At 36.5% G+C, this 27,890-nt stretch overlaps 1 protein-coding gene across 1 annotated transcript; it reads right to left on the bottom strand.

The window, feature by feature from the left end:
• Positions 1 to 1,378: 1,378 nt before the first annotated feature.
• On the bottom strand, positions 1,379 to 27,593 carry alox5a (arachidonate 5-lipoxygenase a). Its single transcript, XM_034926111.2, has 14 exons — positions 26,969 to 27,593; positions 22,028 to 22,226; positions 21,026 to 21,107; positions 19,222 to 19,344; positions 16,813 to 16,919; positions 12,733 to 12,905; positions 11,791 to 11,937; positions 8,568 to 8,771; positions 7,722 to 7,808; positions 5,729 to 5,907; positions 5,103 to 5,224; positions 4,444 to 4,544; positions 2,378 to 2,548; positions 1,379 to 1,979 (listed from the first exon to the last, which is right to left on the bottom strand). The coding sequence occupies exons 1-14, from the start codon at positions 27,116 to 27,118 to the stop codon at positions 1,800 to 1,802; spliced, it is 2,025 nt and encodes a 674-aa protein (XP_034782002.1). The 5' UTR covers positions 27,119 to 27,593; the 3' UTR covers positions 1,379 to 1,799.
• Positions 27,594 to 27,890: the final 297 nt, after the last annotated feature.

Genomic DNA, 27,890 nt, shown 5'->3' with positions numbered 1-27,890 from the left:
GCCTAGACTCGAACCGGTGACATCCAGGCTATAGAGCACATCCTGCACTCCACGCGGAGCTCCTTTACCGGATGCACCACTCGGGAGATCTGGTTTTGTTGCATGCTGAATATGATAAAGGGGTTTCTCTAAATGAGACGTTTTTCAATGGCATAAAAAGTGTTTTTTTTTAAAGCATAAAGGTCGATTTCACCCATTCTCTGCTTGAATTGAAAAATAAATATCTAAAAAAAACGGTAAATGTTTTCTAAAATAAACGTCCACATTAATCGTTGATTTGGCAAAAAAATAAAAATTGAATAGCAGCAAGCCTACTCCTACCTAAAACCGCTGCAGGCAGTCATTATGACGGTTACATTTTAAACAACATCAATATTAAAATGAAAGACAAACTATCGGATACAACTCAAAAGTTTTATTCAAGCACATCATATCAAACATCTGCACAGCCAAAATGCTGTATTTAAATTAAAAATTAAACATAAAAGGGTGTATTTTCTAACACCACTATAAACCACTACTTTGCAGTTTTCTGATCAAAATGTTTCTTTCGAAGTGCTGTGGCTAACTTCAAGATGAAATTTGGTGCAATACATGTTTTTGTTTTGAATATAACCTACAGTATTCTATGTTTTCTTTTTAAATATGCAAGCCTGTTGTTATCTCTACTGGACCTGGCAGCCACCAGTTCCTTTGTTTTGTACTAGGAACCCTCCAGGGAAAATATCAGGAGATGTCATCTTGAAAAGCACTTCGGCAGAAATATTTCGACTACAAAACTGCAAAGCAGCAGGCTGCTGCAGCTCAACCTGGATTCAGTGCTGCACTGAGTAACACACGGAGAGAAAACATATGTTACTTTTGTTTTAAATTTAAAAATACATTTGTTTTTACAGATTTGTATGTACATATACCTGTTTACACACTAGTTTCTTTTGAAAAGTTTATTTTATTATAGTTTTTCATTTTTAAAGTAGTGCTTTATGATGGTAAGTTAGAAAATAAACCCTTTTATGTTTAATTGTTCATTTAAATATGGTGTTTCGGCTGTGCAGATGTTTGATACTGATGTTTAAAATGTAAACTGTCATAATGACTGCCAGCGGCGGTTTTATGAGCATAACCGCGGCGGTTCTACTGTTAACATTGTAATAATAATAGAAAATACTGTATTTTAACAGAAGTAATTTCTATCTGAAATATTGTTGCTCATTACTGTTAACATTTTGTGGCCCAAAGCAAAGCAAAACATTTGAATTAATCTCACAAATCCTGACTAATTGAACTAGTGTACTAAATTCACCTTCTTTTTATATAATATTGCCATATAATCCAAACACAACATGCTTTGAAACAAAAGCTGTATGGGTAGAGTTAATAGATTAAAAGAAAAATTGCTTTTATTTTTAAATCAAGAAAACATGAATACAATATGCCTACTTCTGATTTGGCTTGTCCAACACGAATGTAGAGGCCTAAAGTGTGTATCCTAGCAACGCGCTAATCTACCATACTAGCACTAAAAGAAGCGCACTCACACACTCAAGGTTTTAATGCAAACCGGCAAAAGGAGACTTCAAACTGAGTTCTAATTTGGTGCATCGATTCACCAATATGTAATCGAAGCTGGGGAAATTTAAGGACAGATGATCAATAATCGATGCATCGATTAAGTGTTGCACCCCTACTTGATACTGCATTCTTCATTTTGGTTCAACCAACATTAAACTTCACTTTTAAAGAAGAGCACACTTTATACAGGCCAGATCGTTTCTAGGTGGTCGTTGTCATTCGTTCAGTTACACAGCAACGCTATTTGGGATTCTGTCTGGTGAAAAATAGTAATAGGGGAGCTTCTTATTCTTGTTTCTTTCTTTTATGATGTTGGAGATCTCGTCCAGTTTCTTCCTGAATTTTTTCATGGCGTTCTTCACAGGTTTCTCAATGAAATGTTCATCCGTGTACATGCCTAGGAAAAGCTAGGAACAAAGAAGAATCAGTTAGTATGCCAACGACAAAAGCTTCCCATTTGTATAAGGCACCCAGACATGCCACATTGGGCAGAAATATGGCCACAGGAGACTTTATTGAATCGTTGAAATCACTGGGGAAAAAAAATTATTAACGGGAAGAGGCCTTTTGACCCATTTTCTAGCAGCTGATTGATCTCAAAACTTTGTCAAGTCGGGTCTTAAAGGATCCAAGTGATTCTGCCTTCAACAACATGACCAGGTAACCAGTACCCTCACCACTCAATGTGTGACAGCCGAGCCAAGAAAGGTTTCATAAATACCAAACCATCTTTTAATCAAAGCGTTGTGAAGATCTGTGGTTGTCTGTGTGATGTGACCCAGCTCTTATTACAGACCAGACTTACTTCGTTTTCCTGGAACTGACTGAGCGCCCACACAGCACCCAGGTGCCAGCAGGAGCGCCCTCGGTCCGGAAGGCTCTCAATGATGTAGTTGATGGTGACCACACCCTTCTCTGTGGGTGGGGGGCGCCGCATGGTCGGGGGAGAGTTGGGAATCCAAGAACACCAATCAAACTACAGCCCCATAATGAGAAAAATCACAGTTATGCAGAGGTAAAACCTGTGTCTATGCATGTGACGGATAGCTATGTGTCTGTGTTTCAATGGCTTATTGGAGACTTTAAAATTCAGTAAGCTTAAAAAGGTCCTAAGTGGAGCCATAATCTAAAAATGGACTTAAAAAAAGCAGTTGTTATTTGTGTGATTCACCGTTAGCAGATTCTGACTTCTGCCAATGAGATGAGGTTAAAAGCTCACATGAGCCTGGCTCGTTTGTGCTTTGGTTAAAGTGCCCGTTTTCGGATGGGTCGTTGACTGTTCACACCCAGCCTCCGTCCTGGTACACATAATCAAGTCAGGCCTGCTGGTAGTCATGAAGATACACGCACACACAATTTTATCCATAACATACGTTTTTTTGGTTACACTTTAAAAGAGCGGCCACACATTCCTACGAATTCCAATGCATTAGCTGTTATTCCTGTGATCTTCCGCTTAAATTCATTATGAATTTGTGGCCATTTTTGTTAACATTATCTTCCGAACTAGAAAGATTGTTAAAAAATAACAACAAAACATGTGTTGTTCAGATATTACTCCTATGTAATCCTATCAATTTGCAGCCGCTTTTTAAAAGTTTTTTTTTTCTTTTGCTCAAATGAATATCTTAACACAGAATGAATTCGAATGTCACAAATTTTCATTTTCATACTTCCAGTATCAATGGCTTCACTGTGAACAGACTGCTATTGAAAGCATGCCATTTCAATTTCACCATACTTTCCCAATATAGTGTAAATACTGCATATTTTAATAAGGTTGCCTCAGCTGGCAATTATTTTCCCCAGCATGTCAGTCGTGTCAATTCAGCTACACCTTGTGCATATTAACCTCTCCTGCATTATTAGACTCTAGAAACCACAGCCATACATGTTGCTTTATTTTAGATAAGCTGTTGCACTTTGCATGCACAATGCACAAATGATGTTACCTCAGAAAATAAGGAAATGCCCAATGGGGTACGATGTACTGAGTTTAGCCCTTAAAATTATTTTTAATATATATTTTTTCACAATTCAGCAAATTGATGTGACTTAGACTGATGAGCAACAAATTGGGTTATCTAAAATTGTAAACATATACGATGTTGTGGGTGAACTACAGTACGTCTTGTTCGTAGTGATTCGTGCAGTCGTCAGTCACAGCATTGACAGCGTACCATTTTCTGGTGTTAAGCAGCCACGCGTACCACATTCTGACGATGTACCACTGTCCTGCCCTACACCGTGTTCTTAAAATCTGTGCCTCCCCCTCAAAATGGGCTTCAAGGCAGCACAGATTAATAGACTAATCTGAAAAATAGTGCTTCCTCTCAAAACGTTTTGGTCAATTATATAATACGATGGATAAAACCAAATGTATGTAATAAAGTTAATGAATCTATGCAAAATGATGCTTATGCCGAAAATGGTAATTCAATTTTTTGTAGGCTTGTCACAAAAACAAAACAAAAAAAGAATTATGCATGTGTAGTTTGTGCAAGTAGCTCAGATTTCTAGGTAACACAGATCTTCATCAGCTCTTTACAGTATATGTTGTACATGTTGGGTTCCACAACCCCCAAATAAAATTGTAACACTTACCTGTTATTTGTTGTTTTACAATATTTATACAAGAAGATTCTATAATATTCTGAAAGGATTTTTTTTAGTTACAGTGGTGTTTATTATTGTTATGCTGTCTAGAAATCCATTATCTACAGGTATGGACAAACGTTTTGCATCACCAAGAATTTTAGGATTGAAACAATTTAAAAATATATATATATATATATATATATATATATATATATATATATATATATATATATATATATATATATATTATAACAGCTTCTATGTATAATGTACCTGTCCGAAATTGACTGCAGCATGCTGTGATGAGGCAACGAAGATAATCACTGTCACGTACTCTATCAGTTTGTCCCGGGTCATGATAGTCTTGGGAAATCCTAAAATAGATTTATAAATCACTAAACACAGGAATCATATTTGGTAAATTAACTTATATTTGGCAAGGAAACTCTGGGAGAAAGTATTCTGAACTCCCCCGTCTCAAACCCAACTCAAACTGAAAGGCTACAGTTCTATATCTATCTATCTATCTATGTATCTATCTATCTATCTATATAACAAATACTTTAACTATTAGTTTAACACATCCTTTCCTATGGTTTTTCAAATATACAGAGGGTTCTTCATTCCTTACCTGTTTTTACTAATATTCTCCCAAATATTACCTTGTTAATCTTGGTCCTCCAAACACAGTACCACTTGAAACCCGCTAGTAGTGCAATTCATTTTTAATGCATCTAATATAAACCAGTGGATGCTGAATGACTTGCAACAAACAGATTGGTGACCAGTTACTTCATTAGACCATCCAATCCCATGTCATTAACTCTGACCTAGACTCTGGGACACATACAAGCTCCTCCACTTTATCTCTGCTGTTGAGGAGACGCATTCTCCTGAGTGGTAAAAAATAATAAAAAATCAGAAAAACGTACCTAAATCTTCATTGCCATTGAGTCCAAAGACGGACACATCTTTAACAAAAGCCTGGAGTTCGACATCTGTGCTAACTGTCTCATCGCTGTCATAATAGATGTTCACAACATCTGAAACAAAGCTATTGAGAGAAGAGTAAACCATTAAGACTTGTAGAAACCGAATTATAGCATCTCCTTTTGTAATTACTATGGGACCAGTATATTTAGCTGTATTACAATGATATTGTAAATATTATTATAACTCAAGTATAGTGGAGTTAGTGATAATTTGGAATGCAAAAGCAGATTGTTTTCATAATAGTGGCAACTGTAATTTAGAGGCTATATTGAATAACACTTCTCATAATTCATGAAAGGGTTGGTATGGTGTTAGCAGTTCCATAAGAACTTAATCAGGGTGGCAGTATTTCATTTCAAATGATTTAACTGATGATGGTTAGCTGAAATGTTTGCAGACTTGAATGGACAAACTGTTTAGTGAATGCACTTGTGTTACAGATATTTTAAACAGCAACAATGGACAATAAGCATCGCATCCCTCATAGCCTCCAGCTACAATCGCTTATTTCTTTACTGCTTATTTCAATGACAGAACAGCTGATCTGATTGATACTCCACTGTACCTCTTGGTGGCCTCCCACACCATATTTCCGTCATCCCTGTACAAGTAATAGGGGAGCTCCTCCTTGCTATCCACACCTCTCATTTGTATTTCTTCAGGGAAACAGAGAGATGAGAATTTGAATTGCTTCATGGCTCTCTGCACTAGCTGAACATGTCCTCCACCACCTGTAGCGTTTGCCTGAAAGTGATATAAACGTACAGGGCATTAATTCAAGTTTTGTATCCTGTAATATGATGGTCATATTGAGCAGCTACGACCGGAGTCATCCATATCTTCATAACCCTCAGAGGGTAAACCTATACAAGAAGACTAAAGTTCTGACTCGTGCTTCTTTAGTGTACATTTTACACAGAAAAGCACATGGCTAATATTCATAGAACGCAATACAGACCCCAACTGCTGCTTTTAAAGGAATCATATCTGTTAAAAAGTCAGAGGGGGTGGGGCCAGGGTGTCCTCGGCTCACCGCGCACCAGTGACTCCTGTAGACTGGCCGGGCGCCTGCTGGCTTGCCTGTAAGCTACCCAGAGCTGCGTTGTCCTCCGACGCTGTAGCTCTGGGTTGGCTGCATGGTGGGCCTGCAGAGTGAAAAAAACGCTTTGGAGGACAGCGTGTGTTCATCTTCGCCACTCCCGAGTCAGCGCAGGGGTGGTAGCGGTGAGCTGAGCTTAAAATACAATTGGATATGTCAAATTGGGAGAAAAGTGGAGTAAAATGAATTGGCGATTACTGAATAATAATAAAAAAAATAAAATAAATTTGTCAGGAAGCCCAGGAGAGAAAAAAAAATACTATGATAGTCACTTACAACTATGTCTCACCAGAAAGACAGAGCACAAGGAGGTTAAGTGACTTGCTCAGGGTCACACAATGAGTCAGTGGCTGAGGTCGGATTTGAACCGGGGACCTCCTGGTTACAAGCCCTGTTCTTTAACCACTGGACCACACAGCCTTTTAAAATTGTGCTTGATTATTAAATGTAATTACAGTATCAACAGTTTACTTTTAGGACAATTGGTAGTATAGTAGGCTACATTGTTTCTGAGTAGCCTACAGCAGCTTACCGTAGGCCTATTTTTATTATAGTTTACAATGGTTTATTCTTGTATTTTGTTTAATAAACAGAAACATATCTCAGTGATGTTCTCTTAAAATGCGTATTTTAATGATGTGCTTTCTAAAAGTACAGTTTATATAGGCTCCATATAAATAAACTTGAAATTAACTTGAAACGGTGGCTTTCTGCTTATTAACAACTTTGGTTATTAACAACTTTTGGCTGGGAACCAAGGGGTTGATAATAAGCAGCATCTACTATAGTAGTACTATCACAAGACTGACACGGGTGGAACCCTCCATGTTTATACGTTCACTGAACGCTCTTTACTGATATCGCCACTGACATCTGTCTAGACATCAACAGGAAGATATCATTTTGGTCACATCCACAGATAGTTGATCAGATTCACGTGAAAGAATTGTAATGTGAAAGCAAACACATTCTGGTGTGATTACAGTTGTGAAGGCAAACTTAAACTCGCTTGGTGAAAAAACCTAGTTTGATATTTTTCTGTGTAAAACCAAGTGAAGCAAAATTGCAACATTTTAGTTTGTTTGCAAGTGGATTCGTATAAACTAGCTAGTGTGAAAGGGCCATATATTGGTGGTAATGTAGGCTATGCTATTTTGCTGATAGTGACAACCACAGAGTAATCATCTTTTATGATCTTCAGTCTAGCAAGGGTGATTTTACGATATATAAACAGTATAGAGATTAGTTCTGTTTGATGACAGTTCACATCTGCAACCTTATTTGATATGCTTATTTAGTAAATACACATGTAAAGGTGGTGTTACCCAGTGAAGGACCAATTTCTTTAGGATTATTGCTTAATAAGCTTTCAATTGGAACATGCTTCTGTGTCCAATACTGCAAACTCTACCGGTGCAGCGCCACACAAAGAGGAGGCAGTAAGTAGTTAAGTACTGACCTTATCAAACAGGCCGCACTCACAGATCAGCTGCTCCCGAGCCTTGGTGTTGATCGCTATTGTAAATTTCACATGGGGAAGGATCAGCTGTGAAACAAAAAAACACATTTCCATTTGCACCACTACCGATGTTCAATGAGCATTCCTTGCTTCAGTACTAAAACTCTATATGTATCCAATAAGATAGGTATATACTGTACTTTGTTGTGATGTTGCAGTCAAATATCTTTGGAAAAACCTTTCCATAACATTTTGATTTGGGATCAGGAGGTTAAATAGAAGGCTAACTTCAAAACAGTAAGTGAGCAAATGTTTGTCCAAATATTTGACTGCAGCATTGTTAAAATAGCGTATATTTAAATGCATGGGTTAACCAAGTAAATTACAGTACATGGTTGCAATAAAATTAGCTTCTTTCGAAATCTGTAGATGTGAGATCTACTGTACATAGTCAATAAAAGTGCATGACAGGTTAGATATATGGATTTTTTTTTTCTTTTGTATTATCTGTATGTTAATCTACAAAAACAGAGACATGGTAAAAAAAAATCATCTTTATTATTCTGACATGATGTATCAAATAACCTGACAGCCACCTTGCATTTTGACCACATGGATAGGGTCATATTTGTTGAATTAAGTTCAGTAAAATACCCAAGCCAATACAATCTGCAGGTTCAGATTGAAGGGACCAGAATCAGTCAATAAACTGAAGTGTATACAGAGGTAAGTTTATGTGATACTTTTCTGGCTCCTGCCAGCCTGATTCCTCCAATACAGACAATGTGATAAGGGTTTTGAGCTTCTGACATTAACAAAGGGTTGAAGACCCTAAGAAAGCAATACCTTGAATAGGGGGTGGACGGCTGGCAGCTGACGGTACATAGCAATCCCAAACACTTCTGAGATGAGATGGGTGCGCAGGAGGTGGGTGACAGTCTGGTGTATGTGGAAATCTGAAGAACGCACCCAGATTTTTGCCAGCAGCCAATCATATTTCTCATCACTAGGCAAGTAAATGGGATTGTTTTCTCCTGGTGTCTGGGCCAGCTGTTGAAGAAATGAACATGGTAACCATTGCATTTTCCATTATATATACATTGCACACATTTGTTGTCTTCCTTTTGTTTTTTTGTTTTTTTTGTATTACAGTATTATATGAAGTGTAATTACAGTATTATATGAAGTGTAATTACAGTATTATATGAAGTGTAATTGCAGTATTATATGAAATCAGAATCTCCCTGGCACTTTTGGTTGCCTGGTGTTTTTGTATTCAAGTGTCAAAACGGAGGACTCCATAGGCCATTTTGAAGAACAGACTGCATATTTACAACCCCAACCTCCCTGAAGGACTTGGAGACAGAGTACACATGTCACTTCCTATTAATGAATCTCAACTGAAAATGTATGTATTAGAACTTTCACCTACCTATCAGGAAACTCAATTTATGAGGTACAACCACCTTTACAGCAATAAACCCTGATAACCAGGCATTACCAGTCAACAACGCCATTATCCACAAAGCACTGCTGTGTATTCAAATGGCTCTTTTTTTCCTCACAATAAAGGATATTACTAAAAGGTCTGAGTGTCTTTCTTGTTTTGTAAAACTGATTATGCTTTACTGATTAACCACTGCTCCTTAGAATAGGCTGTTATCAGAAAAAATATTTTTAACCATATCATTGACATGCAAAAAACATCCGGTTACTGGTATGTGCTGTTTCTAGATTTTCAAAGTGAAACACCACTGTAATATTGTAAGCTGATTAGTGGGCTTCATTTGTTGCACACAGTCAAAAGATAGATATTTAACACATTTCATCACCTAGTAATAGTTTAATAGTAGAAAGTGGCTGAAAAGAAATCCTAGTAACTATTAATCACAGCACACTAATGATCCAACCAGAAACTGCAATAGAAAAAATATACAGAACAAATACTGTGTCATATTAAATGGTAACAAATTAAATATTTTGAAAAATATTCTAAGTTACCATTTATAAATAGAAATATTGAGATATGTAATGTTTTCATACAGGAAGAGCCTGGTTTGCAGATTGGACACTGGAGGATAGCATAGAGATAGAGTGAGATGGAAAGTGGAAATCAAAGAGAGAAGATGCAGTTTCTTAGGTAGAAAAGGGACTAGATTTGCAGCAGTAATCAGCAATAAAATAGAATCTCAGAATTTGATATTATTGAATTGCTTCTGTGTAATGTAATGACTACCTGTTGTGTAGAAATGACATTACAAAGACAATAAGATAATTTATTCACCAAAAAGGTTTTTGAAAGTAAAAGATTCCACTCTGAATATCACCGAGTCTCTGCATTCATTTTCAATATGATATTAGATCAAACATTGCCAAAGTGAAAATAAAAACCAGAGATCTTCCCCGTAGCTTTGACATTGGAAGTTATTTACAATATCTCCAATGTCCCAGTTTAAGGGCTTAAAAATCTGGTCACCCTAGATAGCAGTCCAAACACCAAAATAGAGACTGCGTTACAAAAGCATAAGTAAGAGTACAATTTAACACAATAGTAATACAGTAACGTTTTCTAAAGGTACTTTCAGAAAAACAAGATACCATCATATTTCACAATCAGGGCACTTCCTGAGTTGCAGACATAAGTATCGGCACACCCTGTCTGAACGCAAATAATGTACCTGCGATCTTTACTAGTACTTGCTAGGATGAATGAGCATTTTAACTCGATAATGATTGATAATTGTCGTTAGAATTTGCACGATAATCGATGTCAATGTCAGGGTTCGATTTACAACACTACTATTGTATTATCTGACATACTGTATATAAAAGCTATGTATTCTGTGAAAGCTAGTGCCTGACATTCTCACTCAGTTTCAACCTGCTCTTAACAGGGAGAATAGTGAGCGGTTTCAAACCCCTCCCTCTCCCCTCACACTGGGTACTGACAATCAGGCAGGAGAGCCTTCACTTTGTAAGCTGGCTGAAACAGCAGCTTTCTCCTGTTTGACATTAGAGATTGCTTGCAGATGTATCATATTTATAATGCAATATAAACAAATCTGCCGTTTTTGCAGTACATTTTTTACATCATGTCTGGCAATACTTTTTGTTATATAATAGATCAACACAACATTTATGTTAAACCCAGTAATATTAGGATTGCGAAAAAGTAGGATGTTGGACTTTTAGTTAAATAAAATATACAGTATGCATTTATTCAAACTATTGACTTACTATCAGCAGAATCTGGTTCTGTACTGAGGATTGCTGCACACAAAAGGTAAAAATGGTATTTGTCTTACTTTAGAGTGTATTGAACACAATAGCCTGGGTTATTACTGCTACATTGTGTGATTGTGTGTTTTAATTATTTTGACAGAGTTTTCTTATGTTATATAGATGTTAAGGTGCCACACCTCTGAATATAGACCCTGATTAGTACTAATCTTGGATTGCCTTATTAAAATAACATTAGGTGGTCCAAAATTAGAGCTAATTGGGGTCTGTGGAACCAGCTGTAAATGTTTTTAGTCGTTATAGTGAAACATAACCTGAATTTTGGAAAACCTTGTGATTACACATTGTACATAAGTATCTAAAATGTAAGATAACATACAGAATGTCTTTGCGGTAAAGCACCAGCCAAAAAGGCCAGGTTTATGTCAAAGTAGAAACAAGTGCCTTTAGAAATACAACACTTCTCCTTTTAGTCATTTTGATTCTTAACAAAGTTGTCAAAAGAAAAATAGAATGTGTGAGGTGGTTAGAAAACAGGTCACATTTCACTTCTTTGGCTTTTAGCTTTAAGTGTTATTTTACACAGAGACAGTTTCACTTAATTATTGAGTATCAAAGACAAGAAACTCTTAATAAAACTCTTAATAAAAGATAACTCACCCTGCCACATATATCTCCCTTTGTATAATTATAGAGACCAGGGCTTGGCATTACTATTATTACAGATAAAGAATACCAGCTACATGTATTTGTTAGTGGAAATGCAGGGTCTCTTCATAATGGTTTCTTAAAGTGAATTTCAAATTAAGAGACTGTTCATTCATCTTACCTGAATGGCAATGGGGAGGACCTTATTCTGCAAGTTCTTGTACAAGAGGCAGATCGGAGCAGCCAAATACTGGATGGTGCAGGGATCAGTTGAGTTGGCAGAGACCCCATCCAGAAGGCTGTAGTCCGCTATGTAGACATTGCCCGCCTGTAGTAAAAAAAGATTCATATATTACATTGTGAAGGGGCTAGGTGGTGCAACCTGCTAATTCACAAGTCTTCCATGCCTACCTGCTCAAATCTCAATTAGGTAACAAAAGAAAAGGAAATATCATAAACCTCCACACAATTCAGCGCAGCCCCTGTCTTGAGAGCCCAGGACTGAAAATAGGAGGTGTTCAGGTCACAACTAAGGGGAACCCTGCACCTTCCATGACAATGTTCCCCACCTTTCATTAGCATTAATTTCACTTTAAAAAAAAAACAACAAAGCATTGTTTTTCATTACCTTACATTTTCAACTGTTTTACAGTAAAAAAAAAAAAGTGGTCTATTATTATTTAGCAAACTATGAAAGAACATATCACACAAACACCAAGAAATAAGGTTTCTTGATACTGTAAAAAAAAAAAAATGGGATTGTGAGATGCTGTGGTTTTGAGCAATTAGTCATAACACATTCATTGTAATTACTAAGTAACTATTTGGTTACGACTGTAAGTTCTCCTGGGTAAGGGCGTCTGCTAAGAAAGAAAGAAAGAAAGAAAGAAAGAAAGAAAGAAAGAAATAATCATTATGTGAGGAGCAACAACATTGGCTTTTAGTTATAGGATTCATACATTAGTAATTACAACATAATTAGTACTTGCTAAGTAGCAGCTAAGCTAATTACTATAATTACTATATTGACCCTGTTATTACACTGTCGTTCCAAACTATTTCTCAGCGGTACTGTAGTTTTGCTCTGTGTCACTGGAAGTGTTGCCCTGTGAAGCAGACCCACCTTTATTTCCTCCTCCAGGGTCAGGTTGCGCTCTAGGCTGCAGTCCACCATTTCAGTGGTGACAGGGAACTTATCAGGCAGCTTGGTGCACTTCTGAATCATGACCGGGTTACAGCCATTCAGGTACTGGTACCCGAACATGAAATCCTCCTGCCAGTGCTGCATGACATATTCTGCAGGGGAGCAAGATTGGGAGAGATATTGTGAGATTTCAAAATAGTTTTTACTTTCAATTTGACTTTGTCATCCCGCCACTGCCGCATCTATTACTGCTAATATCTGATAACCAGGAATGCTGGCACTCTTCACTTTGACCTGGGACCTAAGATGGCCACCACATTGGGGTCATGTGAGTTTTTGATCTCAGAGGATAAAGACCAAATGCTTCGAGATATTGGCTTCATACTCAGTACACATGTGTATTCTGTGATTTGACAGGTCAAGTTTCATTGTGAGTGTCTTAAAAAAAACATTAACCCTTTCCTGGCAGTTTTTTGCAAAGAGGCCGCAGCCACATCATCAAAGCTTTGTATCTCAGAAACCATTTGAGGTAATGACTTCACATTTGCAGAGCTGACTTCACTCTTCATGCTAAATGTGTTGGTGACCATGAAATTTATCTCTGACCTTATATGGCTGCCATATTGAGGTCATGTGACCTTACAGTACACTTATAATTATTGTCTTAATGCTTGATGCACAGATGTAGTATTCTTTGATTAACATCAACTCAAGTGCAAGACATCCGCACCAATTGATTCAGCCACAAAGAGCAGACCAGCACATATAAAACCAAGCAACAGAAAAGGTTGTTTCGACTGGGGGGACAATGACTGAAGGGCAGAACTTATCAAGGGGAATCTAACAATTTGTACGTATTACTGTATACCTGTGCATACATATTGTACATTGTATGAGATTAAACCATATACACTTTAAAATTGAACTTGATGTAACATAGAAATAACTTTATAACATTTATAGAGGCCTCACCATGAACATTCATGGAGTAATGTAGCTCTTGCTCTAATGAGAATGGGCGAATAACAGCTTTCATGAAGTACAATGTATGAAAATGAAAATAAATGTAAATCTAAAACACAGCGTCATTTGTTAATGTAACCAGTCATTCTGTCTTTGGATATGAGCAGCGTTGAATACATACACTGCCTGTATATCAAAACCATCCAGAGAGTTTTCAACATTAGACTGCCCTTTACAGTGTGAATGTCAACACCCAGCCCACAGCTTGTGAACCACAACCTCCACATAGTCTTTCTCATGAATGAGTCAATGTGCTTTCCAGTTTTTAAAAAAAAGTGCTTAGTCAAGAAGGAATGGAAGCATCTAATGACCACTTAAAAAAATTCCCCCTGGCCTAAATTACAAATCCATGATTCCTTATAAAGGAATATTCAAAACTATTCATCAGTGTGGAGTAGTGGTTAGGGCTCTGGACTCTTGACCGGAGGGTTGTGGGTTCAATCCCCAGTGGGGACACTGCTGCTGTACCCTTGAGCAAGGTACTTTACCTAGATTGCTCCAGTAAAAACCCAACTGTAAAATGGGTAATTGTATGTAAAAATAATGTGATATCTTGTAACAATTGTAAGTCGCCCTGGATAAGGGTGTCTGCTAAGAAATAAATAATAATAATAATAATACTCTAACTTGAAACCCAGTGACTAGGAATGAGAAATGATGGGTCAATGTCAGCTTACGTCGTTAATAAACATTAGCTATCTAATCACATCGTTACTGCATTTGTAGTTTGACACAACTGGCAAAATTCATTATAAATATATACTATGAAACAATCTGAGACTTGTACTACATGTGTTCTACTAGTTTCTGTTTAGTTTATAAAAGCTTGAGTTCTAAATAAGAAAAAAATGAGCCTGATACCAGTTCAAAGAGCAAGTCAGCTTTAATTAATTTCTGTCTTTATCTTACTCAGTACTTTTGGTTTGACGACTTGGCATGCGCGTTTCCTGACCTTCCTTTTTGTGTTAAAATGTATGGCATCAATCATAAGGTATTTTTCTCTGAAGCAATGGGTTATAATTTCAATGATTTTTTTTTTACCTCCTAGTACACAATACTTAAAATAAAAAGTTAGGTTAATAATATATCTGGACAGTGTGGTGCCACAGGGATTAGCACTGTGGCCCCTGCTGTTTCCTATCTATGTACATAACCCAGTCTGGGGATAATTAGCACACGGTACAATGCTGGAAGAGTGACTAAGGTTTAAACGTGTATTTTGATTTTGTACCATCATTTTTTTAGCAATATTACTCAGACATCTTTACTTTTCAAAAGCTTTCTGTTGATGATATCTCACTCCATGTGTTTCCTGAGGTCAACTGCATCATCTCCATGCCAGTTTTGTGTTTGCATCTACAGTCATGGGTGGCAAAGTTCTCCCTTCCAATCCAAGTCTTAGTTCCAACCATATTGTTTTCAATACCTTGAGCGATAGTTCTGTGACTATAGTGTTAGAAACACCTCTGAAAACATACTGCCTCCTTTTGGTCAAGTGGGGCCTCGATTTGACCTTGGAAATTAGTATGGAAGAGAATGGACATATAGAAATCCCAACATAATTAAAATTGTGGTTTGACAGAGCTGGTTCTGAAACTGAAGACAAACGTTAGGAAATCTGTATTTTATCACCAAGTCTATATTTCATTCACTGAGATTACACCAGTGATTTAATGTTGCCATATGTGCTTGTAGGATAATTTAACAAAGATCTTAATAGAACAATGTATAATTGCCATTTATACAGTGGCATAGCTGGAGCACCAAGGTTCCATTTGTGTATCAGTCAAAAGGCCAATTAAACTGGCCAATTGTGTATCAGTCAAAAGGCCAATTAACTGGCCAATTAAACCCACATTCAGGTCCTAAAGTACAGTATTTAATTTATTTCATGACTTACTCATCCCTCAGGGTACCTTTAATAGCATTCAAATTAAATACTGTATCATACTTAATTATAGTTAACCCATCTGTCAGATGCCAGATTTCATCTATTTATTGCTACAGTTTGGGAGCCAAATTCCTGGGATATGAGGTATGGAGCACCTTAAATACAGCATAAAAGTACCATTTAGATACAGCACTTAATTATAATAAGGCCACCAGTCTAACAGATGGACAACCAAGGTTCTGTTCTTTTCTGTATTGCATCAGTGCTTACTGCAGATATTGCCCTTGACCTTATGTACCCATGCACATTTTTGTGAATCGAATATCTCACTTGCCATACTTCATTATTTCTTTAACTATTCCCCTTCCCGGACCAGTATTGCCCACCTCTATTTCTTTAATAGCATTCAATTGAAGTTCTCTGTACATAGACAAAAGTTTGACATGTGTCTTTATTGCCGTTTTGTGGCTTGTAAACTAAATGAGGACTGATGTTAGTTTTCACAAACTTCAGATGGGTTTAAAACCAATCTGTTTACAATCATCTGCAAAATGTTGGTCTAGCTACTCTAAGGGAGAAGCAAACTAATAAAAGGGTGACTAATACAATTTGCATGGTGGTTTATCGTAATAAAATAGCGAGACGTTGGATGACACTTTCATAGCAATGGTAATGGAAAAATGATGGATTTGCCAAGTGTGGGTTAACTATGTGGCGATAAAGAGCAATAGTATTCCTGTGTCTCAATGATAAATTATAAACTGATGACATGTTGAAGGTCTGGAGTGCCTGAGGCAGCAGTTTGTTCTCTCAGACTTCCTTAATTTCTAACACAGTTTGCTGACGATGCAGCCATTACTATTTTTAACAGTTTTTGTTGTAACTCAGGTCTGTAGAAAACATATATCTGCTCAACCAAATAAAACAGTGATGTTGGATAAAAAAAAAAAACTCAGTCAAGTGATTGTCATAGAAAAATAAAAAATAAATCACAGTAGGCACTAATGGACAGCAGGCTCTGAGAGAGATCATTAATACAATACGCTAGGAGGTTCACCAGCATAGATAACAGTTTATTCACACACATACCAAGATGCATGTTCATTTTATATGCATTAATACTGTGTTACTAAATCGTGTCTCACCTGATATTGTGTTACTGATCCTAAGAAAGATCTTCTCGAAGTCTGCAAAGTCACTCCAGGAAGACTGGAACATGTGCATGAAACGATTCACGTAGAGGTTCTCCATCCTGCGTCAATAAAAAAGGAAATTCAGCATTAAACACCCCACTTGGCTTGTTTATAACAGTATTGCCAATTCTCGTGAATTTATTGTGAGACACGAGATTTCTAAGTTAAATTAAGACCTGCTCGCAATCTCGCGACAGTGCTGTTGGATATCAGGATTTTTCGCTTTTCGAAAGACATACGTTAGTCATGACGGAAAACTCAAAGAAGCGCAACCACTGTAGATGCAAATTCAACCCAGACTGGAGCAGTTGCTTTCCAGCTCCTTCATATTGCTAAACATGCAACACCAGTAGCTGTCTGCGCAGTAGCAACAGCTGCAGTAACAGATAATGTTGTTTGTAATGTTGAATGGTGATCTGGATTGTATGATTTTGTTATGCATTTTGAGAAGCACTAATAGAGGTTTGTAAGAGATGTGAGGTGTTATAGACTCAATGTAAGCTGTTTTAGGTTTTAAAAACAACTGAAAATATTGGTGGTCTCTTTGCATTGAAATATTGTTTTATGTTTTGAAAAACAAATCTCGCAAATTGAACACCAAATCTCTTGATTTCTAAGAGTTTGTCTCATGATTTCTGCAGAGGTCTGGTTGGCAATACTGTTATAACATGGATCCACTTGTTCTGTAAATTTATAGACATTTACTGCAAAAAACACTCCAGCATGTTTCTGTAGTTTTATATGATTTTTTTATAGTGTAAAGTCAAAATGCCCATCATTTGGACTACAATTTGGCAGCCATATTATTATACCATATGTCAGAGGTCAATAAGTGTGTTCTAGGCAAAACAGATTAAGTTCTTTCAGCCTTGGGATTAGTCTAGGACTCTCTCCAGGGCACAATGCCCCTTTGGTAATGTGGTGACATTTTACAACCTTATCATAACCTCCACTCTTTGTACTCCGCTCTTCTGGATATATACCCAAGCATTCTGTTTGCCTTTTTGATTGCTTCCTTGCACTGTGTGGTTGCTGACAGTGATGAATCTTCCTCTTGGTGAACCTGTTCTAGTTCTATACCCCCTATCTGGTATTTGGATCTTACATTTTTGTGACCAGCATGTTTCGTTGCATTTAATTTGCTACATTTTTGCATGCAGTCTAAATGTTTTTAGATTTCCTGGGTGGCTGGATGTGTGAAAATATGTTTACTGCAGATATTGCTCTTGACTGCATCTTTTTTTTTATCAAGATCGCAGTGTATGTTTTTGCCACATTTGCTTATAGTGATATGATTGCATTTGCATAGATGCTTTCTATCTTTAGGTCATAAAAGATGTGGACAAGCACAACAACAGCTCCAAATTGTATTTATTTTGATATAATTCAGAGTGAACAAAGTAGCACTGGAACAATTTTTAAAGTGGGGGTGCTGAAAGTCATTGAACAAAACTGTAACCCCTGTATATGATGGAACCCAGCACCCCTAGTTCCAGCGCCCTTGAGTGAACATTAAGCACGTACATTGTGTCTTTCCAAAGACCCACTTGCTATTCAATATTCACAGTTTAAAATCTTGTCACTATCTAAACATCGCCCAACACCACAACTGATACTTTCAGCCAGGCATCGTACACTTACCAGAAAATGTGTCAACCACAGTGTTCAGTACCATGAAAAAAGCATAGTCATGATAAGAAAGCAGTTAAAACGTGGTAACGAAGTTTTATACAGTTACCCCTCAGAGCTCACAAGGTAATTCAATTTATCACTGAGTTTGTATAATGATTTCATACATATTGAATATCTTGTTTCCATTGTTAAAAAAACAACTGTTTTATTTGAGTGCCATTCATTTAGCCATTTCTGTTTAATCTTTAAAGGCTGCTATTTGTTCAATGTACTATATATTGCAATAAATCAGTTTCACTGTTTGATGAAAATGGTTTCTAAGTAAAAATCACTAAATAATAGTGTTATATATAAAATATGCATGAGAAGCATATGTAGCCTTATATAAACCTTTCACATGTATCTAAATCCAGGTTTATTCATGAGACTTTTTTAGACAAAAAAAGCCAACAGTTGATCACACATATTTTAACTGTTAACTATGTATGCATCTATAATGGACAGCAATGTATATTTTCCATGCGTTGCATGTCTTAAACAGTCAGTACTCCAGGTTTCAAATTAGACTCTCCTATTAGCATAACAATGTTCTTGTATATAGTTTCATTTTCCAGGCTTTAATTTAACTTTGAAGTTCATTTATCAGACAAGTTGTAGATTCACTTCTGGTATATCCAGAGCCAATGTGACACATCCTCATGCTTATTCTCACTTATGTACAATACCTACGCTTTGGTGTAGTTCAGGATGAAATCCACTCCCTTCTCGCTGTCAAACTGAATGTCACGAGGCAAATCCTTGCAAGTTTTGGCATCAATACTTAGAGGGAAACCGGGGTGCCATTCCATCCATCTTAGAAATAGAAAGGAAGAAAAACAACCTTCAGTAGAGAGGGCTTCTAAATCACAGGGAATCTTAAGGATTGCAATTGTTATTAAAAGATAAGGCAGATGTGAAATACATATACAGATATAGTTATACACAGTCTGTTGAAGTGGTATTTGTAGTTATAAGCCCTGTTTTTGTAGAGCATTTATAAACATTCTCTTGGGTTAAACAGTTCTCTTAAACAGTTTAATGAACAAAGATTAATTATTCAAAATAGGCTTTAAGCGTTCCTTAAAACAGTCTTTAAGTGTTGTGGAAAGTGCCCAATGTGTCATTAGATGGCATTTGAAACTGTGTGGTTAAATGTCCAAACAACATATTTGAATAACTATGTTTCACTTCCTCTATTTCAGAATGTTACAATTATCATAGAAGGGAAATTAACTCATCAGAGAATTAAATTATACAAACATAAAGATCATTTTCCTGTAAACACAGATATGGACATCCTTTAAAACCAATTTTTAAAAACTGTGAAGCTTGCGGTTTTATGTTGTCACACATCATGCATTTTTGTAAAATATGAAAGTGTGAAAATATGAATTATATTAAAGTAGAGATTTAAAAAGATAAATAAATACACATGTGCTGAATGCTAAAATATATTAGCTTTGCAATGCTTTTACCATGGTATTTCATGGGATCTTAGTGTATATTTCAACAACATGGGACCAAATAGTAATAGAAATAATATGCATAATACACCTCAGAGAAAGTATTCAATAAGACAAGCTTTAGAATCTTGAAACTCCCCCATTGTGACATAGCTTACAGGAAATTCCAGCAAGCGAATACGATTCAGCACATTATTGACATTCAGTCAGTGAAATAATCATAATTATTCATTCTGAGAAAAAATAGCTTTTAGACATAATTTAATATATAAGTGTTACAGAGCAATTGAACCTTTAGGTAAATGGAGTTCAAGATTGTTTTTCTTTTTCTTAGCTTGGCTTGGATTTCATGGATTAACATCAAGGCTGAAGAAATTGAAATATTTATTGGTCTTAAGTCTAGAGAAAGGAAATAAATCTATTATTATTGTGAGTCACGGTAGTCACCCCAGCCAAGTTAGAGTAAAGGATGGAGAAAAACTACTCAACTGAACTTAGTGGACCGAACTTTATGGGAACTCTAAAAACCTTTTGAATTGTTTTCATATCTGAACACATTTTCTTTTAGTTTTGCATTCTTGTACATAAACCAAACCATACACAAGAGTTAACACCATTAACACCACGTAAACACTATTTATTTAAGTATCATACTTCCAATAAATTGTTCCAATGTGTTTCTATTAATTAATTTGGATGCCCATATTGCATGGTGATCCTGATAAGGTAGCACAGTGGTACTGATGTGGTACCATAGTACTGCAGTGAATTACAAGTCTACATTGGTGGTTCATGTAGAATTGCAATACCACTGTCTAATGGCTTCTTCTATGCTATGTCCTTGTACAGACATTTAGTAACAAACCATTACATTGCTATTGCACTTGAAGATCATTTGGTAAGGGGCAATGATAACTACTCTAAGTGTGCAAAAACAGCCAAATAGAAATATTACATGAAATAAAGAGTTGAGATTGAAGGATATTAATGGAATGAAAGCTGAGCACTCTTAAAGAAATGAGAAATCTTACCTGTACAGCTTTTGCCTCTCCTCAAGCTCTTTGCGCCTGTGCTGTTTTGCAACTTGTGTTACATCATCCTTCGGCAACCTAGCTGTAAATAAAATAAACAATAAAAGGCATGAGCACCTTCTTCTCATGTAGAATTTACCACATTGTGTAATGGATTCAAACTTATTAATTATTATAGCCCATAGTTTAGAACGGCTGACTGCATTCTTCTGTAGTTTACTATTCTATGCATGATAAAAAAAACAGACTTCTCAATTTGTTTACATGTTCCACATTGCTTGATTCATTCCCCATAGTACATTTGCAAGGTAGCAGTTGACCATGCTTTTCCAAGTCTTGGAAATACTATGCATTTAAAGAGCTTTTCTGGGTACCCATATCTTGAATGATGCTTTTCTAACAATGCTGAGACAGGGCTTGAACTGGCTACCACACACACTGCAAGCAAGCTTTTTAACCACTATGCAAAAGACTACAGTATAACACAGTAAACTACTATAAGGGTTCAGACACAATTTCTGAAGTAAACAGGCATGCCTATACATGCAGTAGTAGCCGGATGCTTCAAATTATCTGCAAGTTCAAAGAAACATGGCAATACAGCACTGTAGCCTATTGGCGTTCTTGTGTGTTTGAGGAATACATATATTACTATGGTTTGTATGTCGACCTGAATGTCAGTTTTCAACTGAATTCCCAGAACCTGGACTGGTTGTTTGCAGTTTCCATTTACAGATCTGCAATAGTATTTTTCCCCTCTCTACATGTGTAGCTGTCAATGTGCTGGAAAAAGTGCATTTTCTCTGCAAAGTTAACAAAAAAAGAATGCTGCACCTACAAGCTGACTGCAAAACCCCTGTACAGTATTTAGGCAGGTCACCTACAGCTCATTATTATTAATTTTATCACAATGATTGGCTGAGAGGGGCTACGTCAATGGTGAACTACATACATTATGGATAAAGGTATCAGGGGGTTTTCAGTTCAATGGCGAAGTCTTACCGGTCCCATCTCTGAGCACAATCTCCTGCTCATCGCTGACCCATCTGTAACACGGGAACTCCACATAGTCTCCTGCGGGGGTTTTCACTGTGATGTACTTGCAGTACCAGTCATCCTGAACCCAGTACTTCCGCTTCTCAATCTTCACAAGCTGAATTTCACCAACATCTTCAGCCACATTCACATCATAAGAGTCAACCTGAAAAAGAACAGCAAGATGCAACTTTGTATGACCTTCAACAGAAAGGTAGAAAACAAGATAAACCTGAGATGTCTTGCTCACTGATATTTTCCTTAGCCATATACTCACCCTCTCTGTATGTCACCACTTAATTACATTTTTCTCTACATTTTTTTATTTTATTTATTTAGTTTTATTTTCATTTTATTTTACTTGATCTTATTTTTCACACAAACTCAATGCCATACATGGGCATTTTTTTTAAAACAACTCTTACAATTGGTTTCACAGACCCTGATCGGGAGCCGTGAAACCAGCTGTGAAACTACAAGTAACTGGTGTCAGCTAGTAAATAGTAACGTTACATTTTACTGCAAAAACACTGCGTTTTCGTGTAATTAGTAAAATAAATATAGATGCTATTTTAAGGTCTTGAGTATAGTTAAGGGTTTTACCACTTCCATCTGGCAATGTGATAAACAAGTACATTCAAAATAAAAACCACAAAAGATAACGTAAGGTAATGTAACTGCATAGGGTGTAGGATGCTTCCATGTTTGAAGTTTACTACAGTAAGTGTAATTAAAATGCTTTCAAATGCTTACACTGTGCTTTATAACACTTTACTATGTTTTAGTAAACTAGGATTACGTTTTTTCTTGTTGGATTCTATATTTATCACTACTGCCTTTGATTATATGATATTATTTATTACTAAACAGAGGAAACTAAAGTAATTGTAGCTAACAAGATAATGTATCTGTTTTGTACTTTCATTAGCTAAATTAGGCCCCAAATGAGCAATTGTGTTATAGCACACATGTATTTGCATTTTAAAACATGACAGCTGCACTAATTTAGGTTAAAGGAGTCTCTTAGTTGTTATGCCTTGTTCACAGGTTATCTGTTTACACTTACACTTAATTTCACCTCAGCTGTGTCTTCGGGGAAAAGCGTGTTACTGGCTGAAAGCATGTCAGTCAATATAGGAAGCAGACATGGTTATGGACAGGAAATAAGCCAGTTAAGGGGTGGGAACAAATTCACAATCCAGGTGAAATTAACCAGGAAAACAAGCCAGCCTAAAATCGATATTACCACTTTAACCTGGAGCAGTACTAGATATCATGTTTTGAAATGTTAACATGTGTTTCTTTCAAAACTGCAGATCTGAGAATCACATAATGAATGGATGTGCATGGCAGGGGAACTTTATGAAACTTTTTTGTTAACTACAAGTTTTTGGTAAGCTAGTTATTGTTGTCACATGTCTAGTGTTTCTGGTCTTTGTAATCTCCTATAACAAGACATATAATATATACAGTATATTAGGCAGAGGAGATATTGCTGGGTTGTCATGTGACTGTAAAATGTTGTGCGTCTCCACCATGTGAAATATGACATCTCAGCAAAAGATAACTACACAAATATAATTTCAGCCATTTGCACTATTTCTTTGTAACTCAACGTCCCTTTTCAAGTCTAAACTAAACACTTTGGAAGGGAAAAGCTGTCAACCCTCACTGTGCCTGATATTTTGCTGGAAACAAAAAGCACAGTAATGCAGCCAGCTACCCAGCTAAGCTCCAACAATGTTTTAATTCATGCTTTACTGGGCTCCATGCAAATGAGTGCAATGCAAAAATATCATGTAAATATATATATATATATATATATATATATAAACGTGTACAAAAAAACCCCCTACAAATTATATTAAATAACAGGAATACTTTTATTTGAATGTATTTTTTTGTGTTGTTGTCTTGAAATCTCCTGAATCCTGGGGAAAAAATACTATTGTGCAGTATTATTTAAAAGTATTATTAATTACTTAAAACTACTATTATTTACTACAAATGTGTCCATTCTGCAATATGTAATTTTACTGTTTTTAGGTACCTCCATTTAAGTGTTTTTTAAAAGTAGTTAATTAGTTTCTAAAAGAAAAACTACCTTATTCCAACACAATATTTAATTTTTTACAGAACAAATTTAAACAAAATATAAACTGAATATTTTAAAAGAACCTCAGCATGCCTTCAACTTATGCAGAATAATTAGCTTTTCAGACAAAACAGACGATGGTCAAAACATTTGATTACCAGTCTAACTTAGCTTTACTGGTTACATGTTTACTGGTCGATTCTGAGGCCCATCATATATATATAATGATGCACAATGAAAACGCACCAGTCTAAGTTTTACATAGCTCACTGAGCACATACATAATGTTATTTACATTTTAAATAGTGAGCAGATAGGTTTGTTGATTGTTTGAGTAGTATTGTTCCTTGGGATAACAAAATACTGAGCTCAAGTCATGTTATTTCATAAAAACGCCAGGTGCTCAGTGTTTGGTATTGAGTTGAGTTAAAATTGCCAAAATGAATCTGTAGAAACAGCCATTCAAAATGACATGATTTTAATTAATGCAAGAACAGCGAAAGATACGACCATGCTTCGTCTAAGTAATGACCCCTTTATGTTTACTGTGAATTAAAATGTCAGCTAAATAAGGGGCTCCCGAGTGGCGCATCCAGTAAAAGCACTCGCTAGAGTGCAGGATGCGCTCTATAGCCTGGACGTGGCCGGTTCGAGTCCAGGCTATTCCACAGCCAACCGTGGACGGGAGCTCCCAGGGGGCGGCGCTCAATTGGCTGAGCGTCGTCCGGGGGGAGGGAGGGTTAGGTCGGCCAGGGTGTCCTCGGCTCACAGAGCACCAGCGACCCCTGTAGTCTGGCCGGGCAACTGCGGGCTTGCCAGTAAGCTGCCCAGAGCTGCGTTGTCCTCCGACGCTGTAGCTCTGAGGCGGCTGTACGGTGAGTCTGCAGTGTAAAGAAGCGGGCACCTGACGGGACACGCATCGGAGGACATGTGTTCATCTTCACCCCTCCCGAGTCAGCAGGGGTGGAAGCGGTGAGCTGAGCCTAAAAATAATTGGGCATTTCAAATTGGGGAGAAAATAATAAAAAAAACTAATTGGCAACGACTAAACTTTAAAAAAAAAAAAAAGTCAGCTAAATTTGCTACGATCGGTGCTTTTGGAAATATTATTTTAATTTTTTCTGAATTATGAAGTATACATAAATGCTTCCAATTTATGTTTGAAATGTTGGGTGATAATTTAGAATATGTAATTATTAATGGTACTCTCTTAACCCTCTCTTCCCTTTTCTTATAATCAAGTAGTTCATTCCTATTGAGCTTGTCAACTTTTCTCAATTCTCTCTCTCAATAATTTGTTCTTTATAGGGTTCAATCCCAGGTGGTGGACATATAAATGGGTAATTGTATGTAAAAAATAATGTGTAAAAAATAATGTAATTGTATGTAAAAATATGATACCTTGTAACAATTGTAAGTCGCCCTGGATAAGGGCGTCTGCTAAGAAATAAATAATAATAATAATAATAATCAACACTCCCGCTCCCAAAGCAAAACATAAAGTACAAAATGGCGAGTCAACCCTACATTTAACACCAGAGCGAAAGAAAAAAATCTGCATGTATGCATCTGAAAATACATCGCAAATGTTTTCTCACCTAAGTGAGGCATATACTGTTAATCGAAGGACAATTGGAGACATTCTAATGGATAAAAACAAATGGCTTACCTTGATGGAACAGGTTGATTTATCTAACCTGAAAAAGGCTTGACGCAGTCTAAAATAAGTGACTTTTATAAAGTAAATGTTTAAAAAAAAAAAAGGTAAGAGGTTTGTTTGTTTACATGCAAGTTTGCACAAATGAAGGCTGACTTAAACTAAAGCATCAGTTTTGTAAACAGCAGAATATACATTTTTTTATTATTATTATTTTTTTAAAATTTTCGTTTAAAAAAAGTGTTTGACTGTACATATTGAACGTTTTTTTTTATCTGCTTAAAAAAGAATGCTGTTGAGCTTAAATTGCTTTGTGAAATAAATATTTCATTCAGTCAGGGGATAGTATTCAGCAGGCTTACAGTCATGGAATTGTTGTTTGGGTGATTTGAAACTAAATTAGTGTTTTATTTATGTATGTATGTATGTATGTATGTATTTATTTATTATTTATTTATTTAAAGTATAAATGGTTACTCAAAAGTAACCATGTATGTTTCACACAGATGGGAAAAGGTGATAAAACGTCACTATACTGTTGTGTTAAGAACTAGTACTGTAGTTTTAAAAAAAAGGTTAATGATTTATTAGAATGGCCTGGAGATACTGTAATTGTATAACCAAAAAATTAAAACATTTGAATTTATTGCAAACATATAAGGTTGTGTGTGTGTATTTTCTTTTTCTTTGACCCTCAGTATAACGCCACCCTCGCTTATTGTCTGTTTTTGCCCATGGCCCTTACCTGGCGGTATAAAGAAGGTTGACTGTAATATATATATATATATATATGCTAGATACAGAAGTACAGACAGACACCTCCCCAGATTCTGACATAAAATGCCCTTATCTAGTTTCATCTGTCAGTTTAAACTATAGGATTTAACCTCATTCTCTCTCGCACCCCAAAACAAAAATAACAACCAATTGACTGCCAAGACATGTGCAACATTTACACACAGTCTACCAGACTCTGTGGTGGTCAATTGGTGGTCTATTTGACTTTTCTCATAGTTTTAGTTGTAACCAGAGCAGGATTCAAACCCCAGGCTTCCAGAGGTGAAAGGCATGAAGCTAATGAATGAACACAACCATAGCTCCCCTCCTAAAAATGTTCTACACTTCAGTACAATAATTTAGTAAAAAGAACACTTACTGCTCCTCTTTCAAAGTCATTGTAGAATGCTTTATCCAGGAGGGTCCTCTCACTGCAGCCCTCAGATCCCACTAGAGTTAGATAAATATAATCATCCGTCCCAGCAAACCACTGGCTGCCAGTGGCCACTGTTACTGTGTAACTAGGCATCTTGAAATGAAATGGAGCCCACTCAGCGTCCTCAACCACTGCCAGCTCAGGCTTTGGGCTTTTGCTCTACAATCTAATTTCCTCTTTTCTTAACAGCCTCGTCTTCAGTCTTTTTTTGTAACAAAACCACAGGACATGCAAACACACACAAGCAAGATGAACTGATAAATGGTTGATACAAGCAAGATGACCTGATAAAAAGCTGTAGCTTGTGTGATAGACACCTACACAATTGCTCAATGACTGATTCTGCTTGGAACGGTTCGGAAAGCTATTAAGAATATGTACAAAGCCAGTAACAGCAACACTACAGCTTTTTTTTGTCTGAGGTTCTAGTTTTTATTGCACAAGGCAAATGTCCGGTTTTAAAGGAACAACATTTGTTTTAAGAATTTCAGTATAAACTGTCCATATACTTCCCTGCTAAGATCAGGATGGGAGGATGTCCATCAAGTGGCATCAGATTCGAAGCCAGACTAGTCGGAGAAAGAAATGATCTACCAACATGTTTTTACAGCCCTCTTCGGTAACGCTTATAAGTATTTTATAAACTGTTTCCTTTTATTCTCTTATAAAAAATGTACCACTGTACATTTGCATAGTAATTTTGCAGTTTTCCTATACTATGCATTTACCACAGTTTATTGCCATGTTTTTTAAATATGCTTTACAATACCTCTCTATGCGTTATGATGCTTATGGATACTTCATCGTTCTTTCACTATGCTTTATATCACTTGCTATGCTTTCAGTAGAGAAACTTTTATTAGGG

This window comes from Acipenser ruthenus, chromosome 13 (assembly GCF_902713425.1).
Source record: "Acipenser ruthenus chromosome 13, fAciRut3.2 maternal haplotype, whole genome shotgun sequence".
Lineage (NCBI taxonomy): Eukaryota > Metazoa > Chordata > Actinopteri > Acipenseriformes > Acipenseridae > Acipenser > Acipenser ruthenus.
This window is presented reverse-complemented; position numbering and strand designations above follow the sequence as displayed.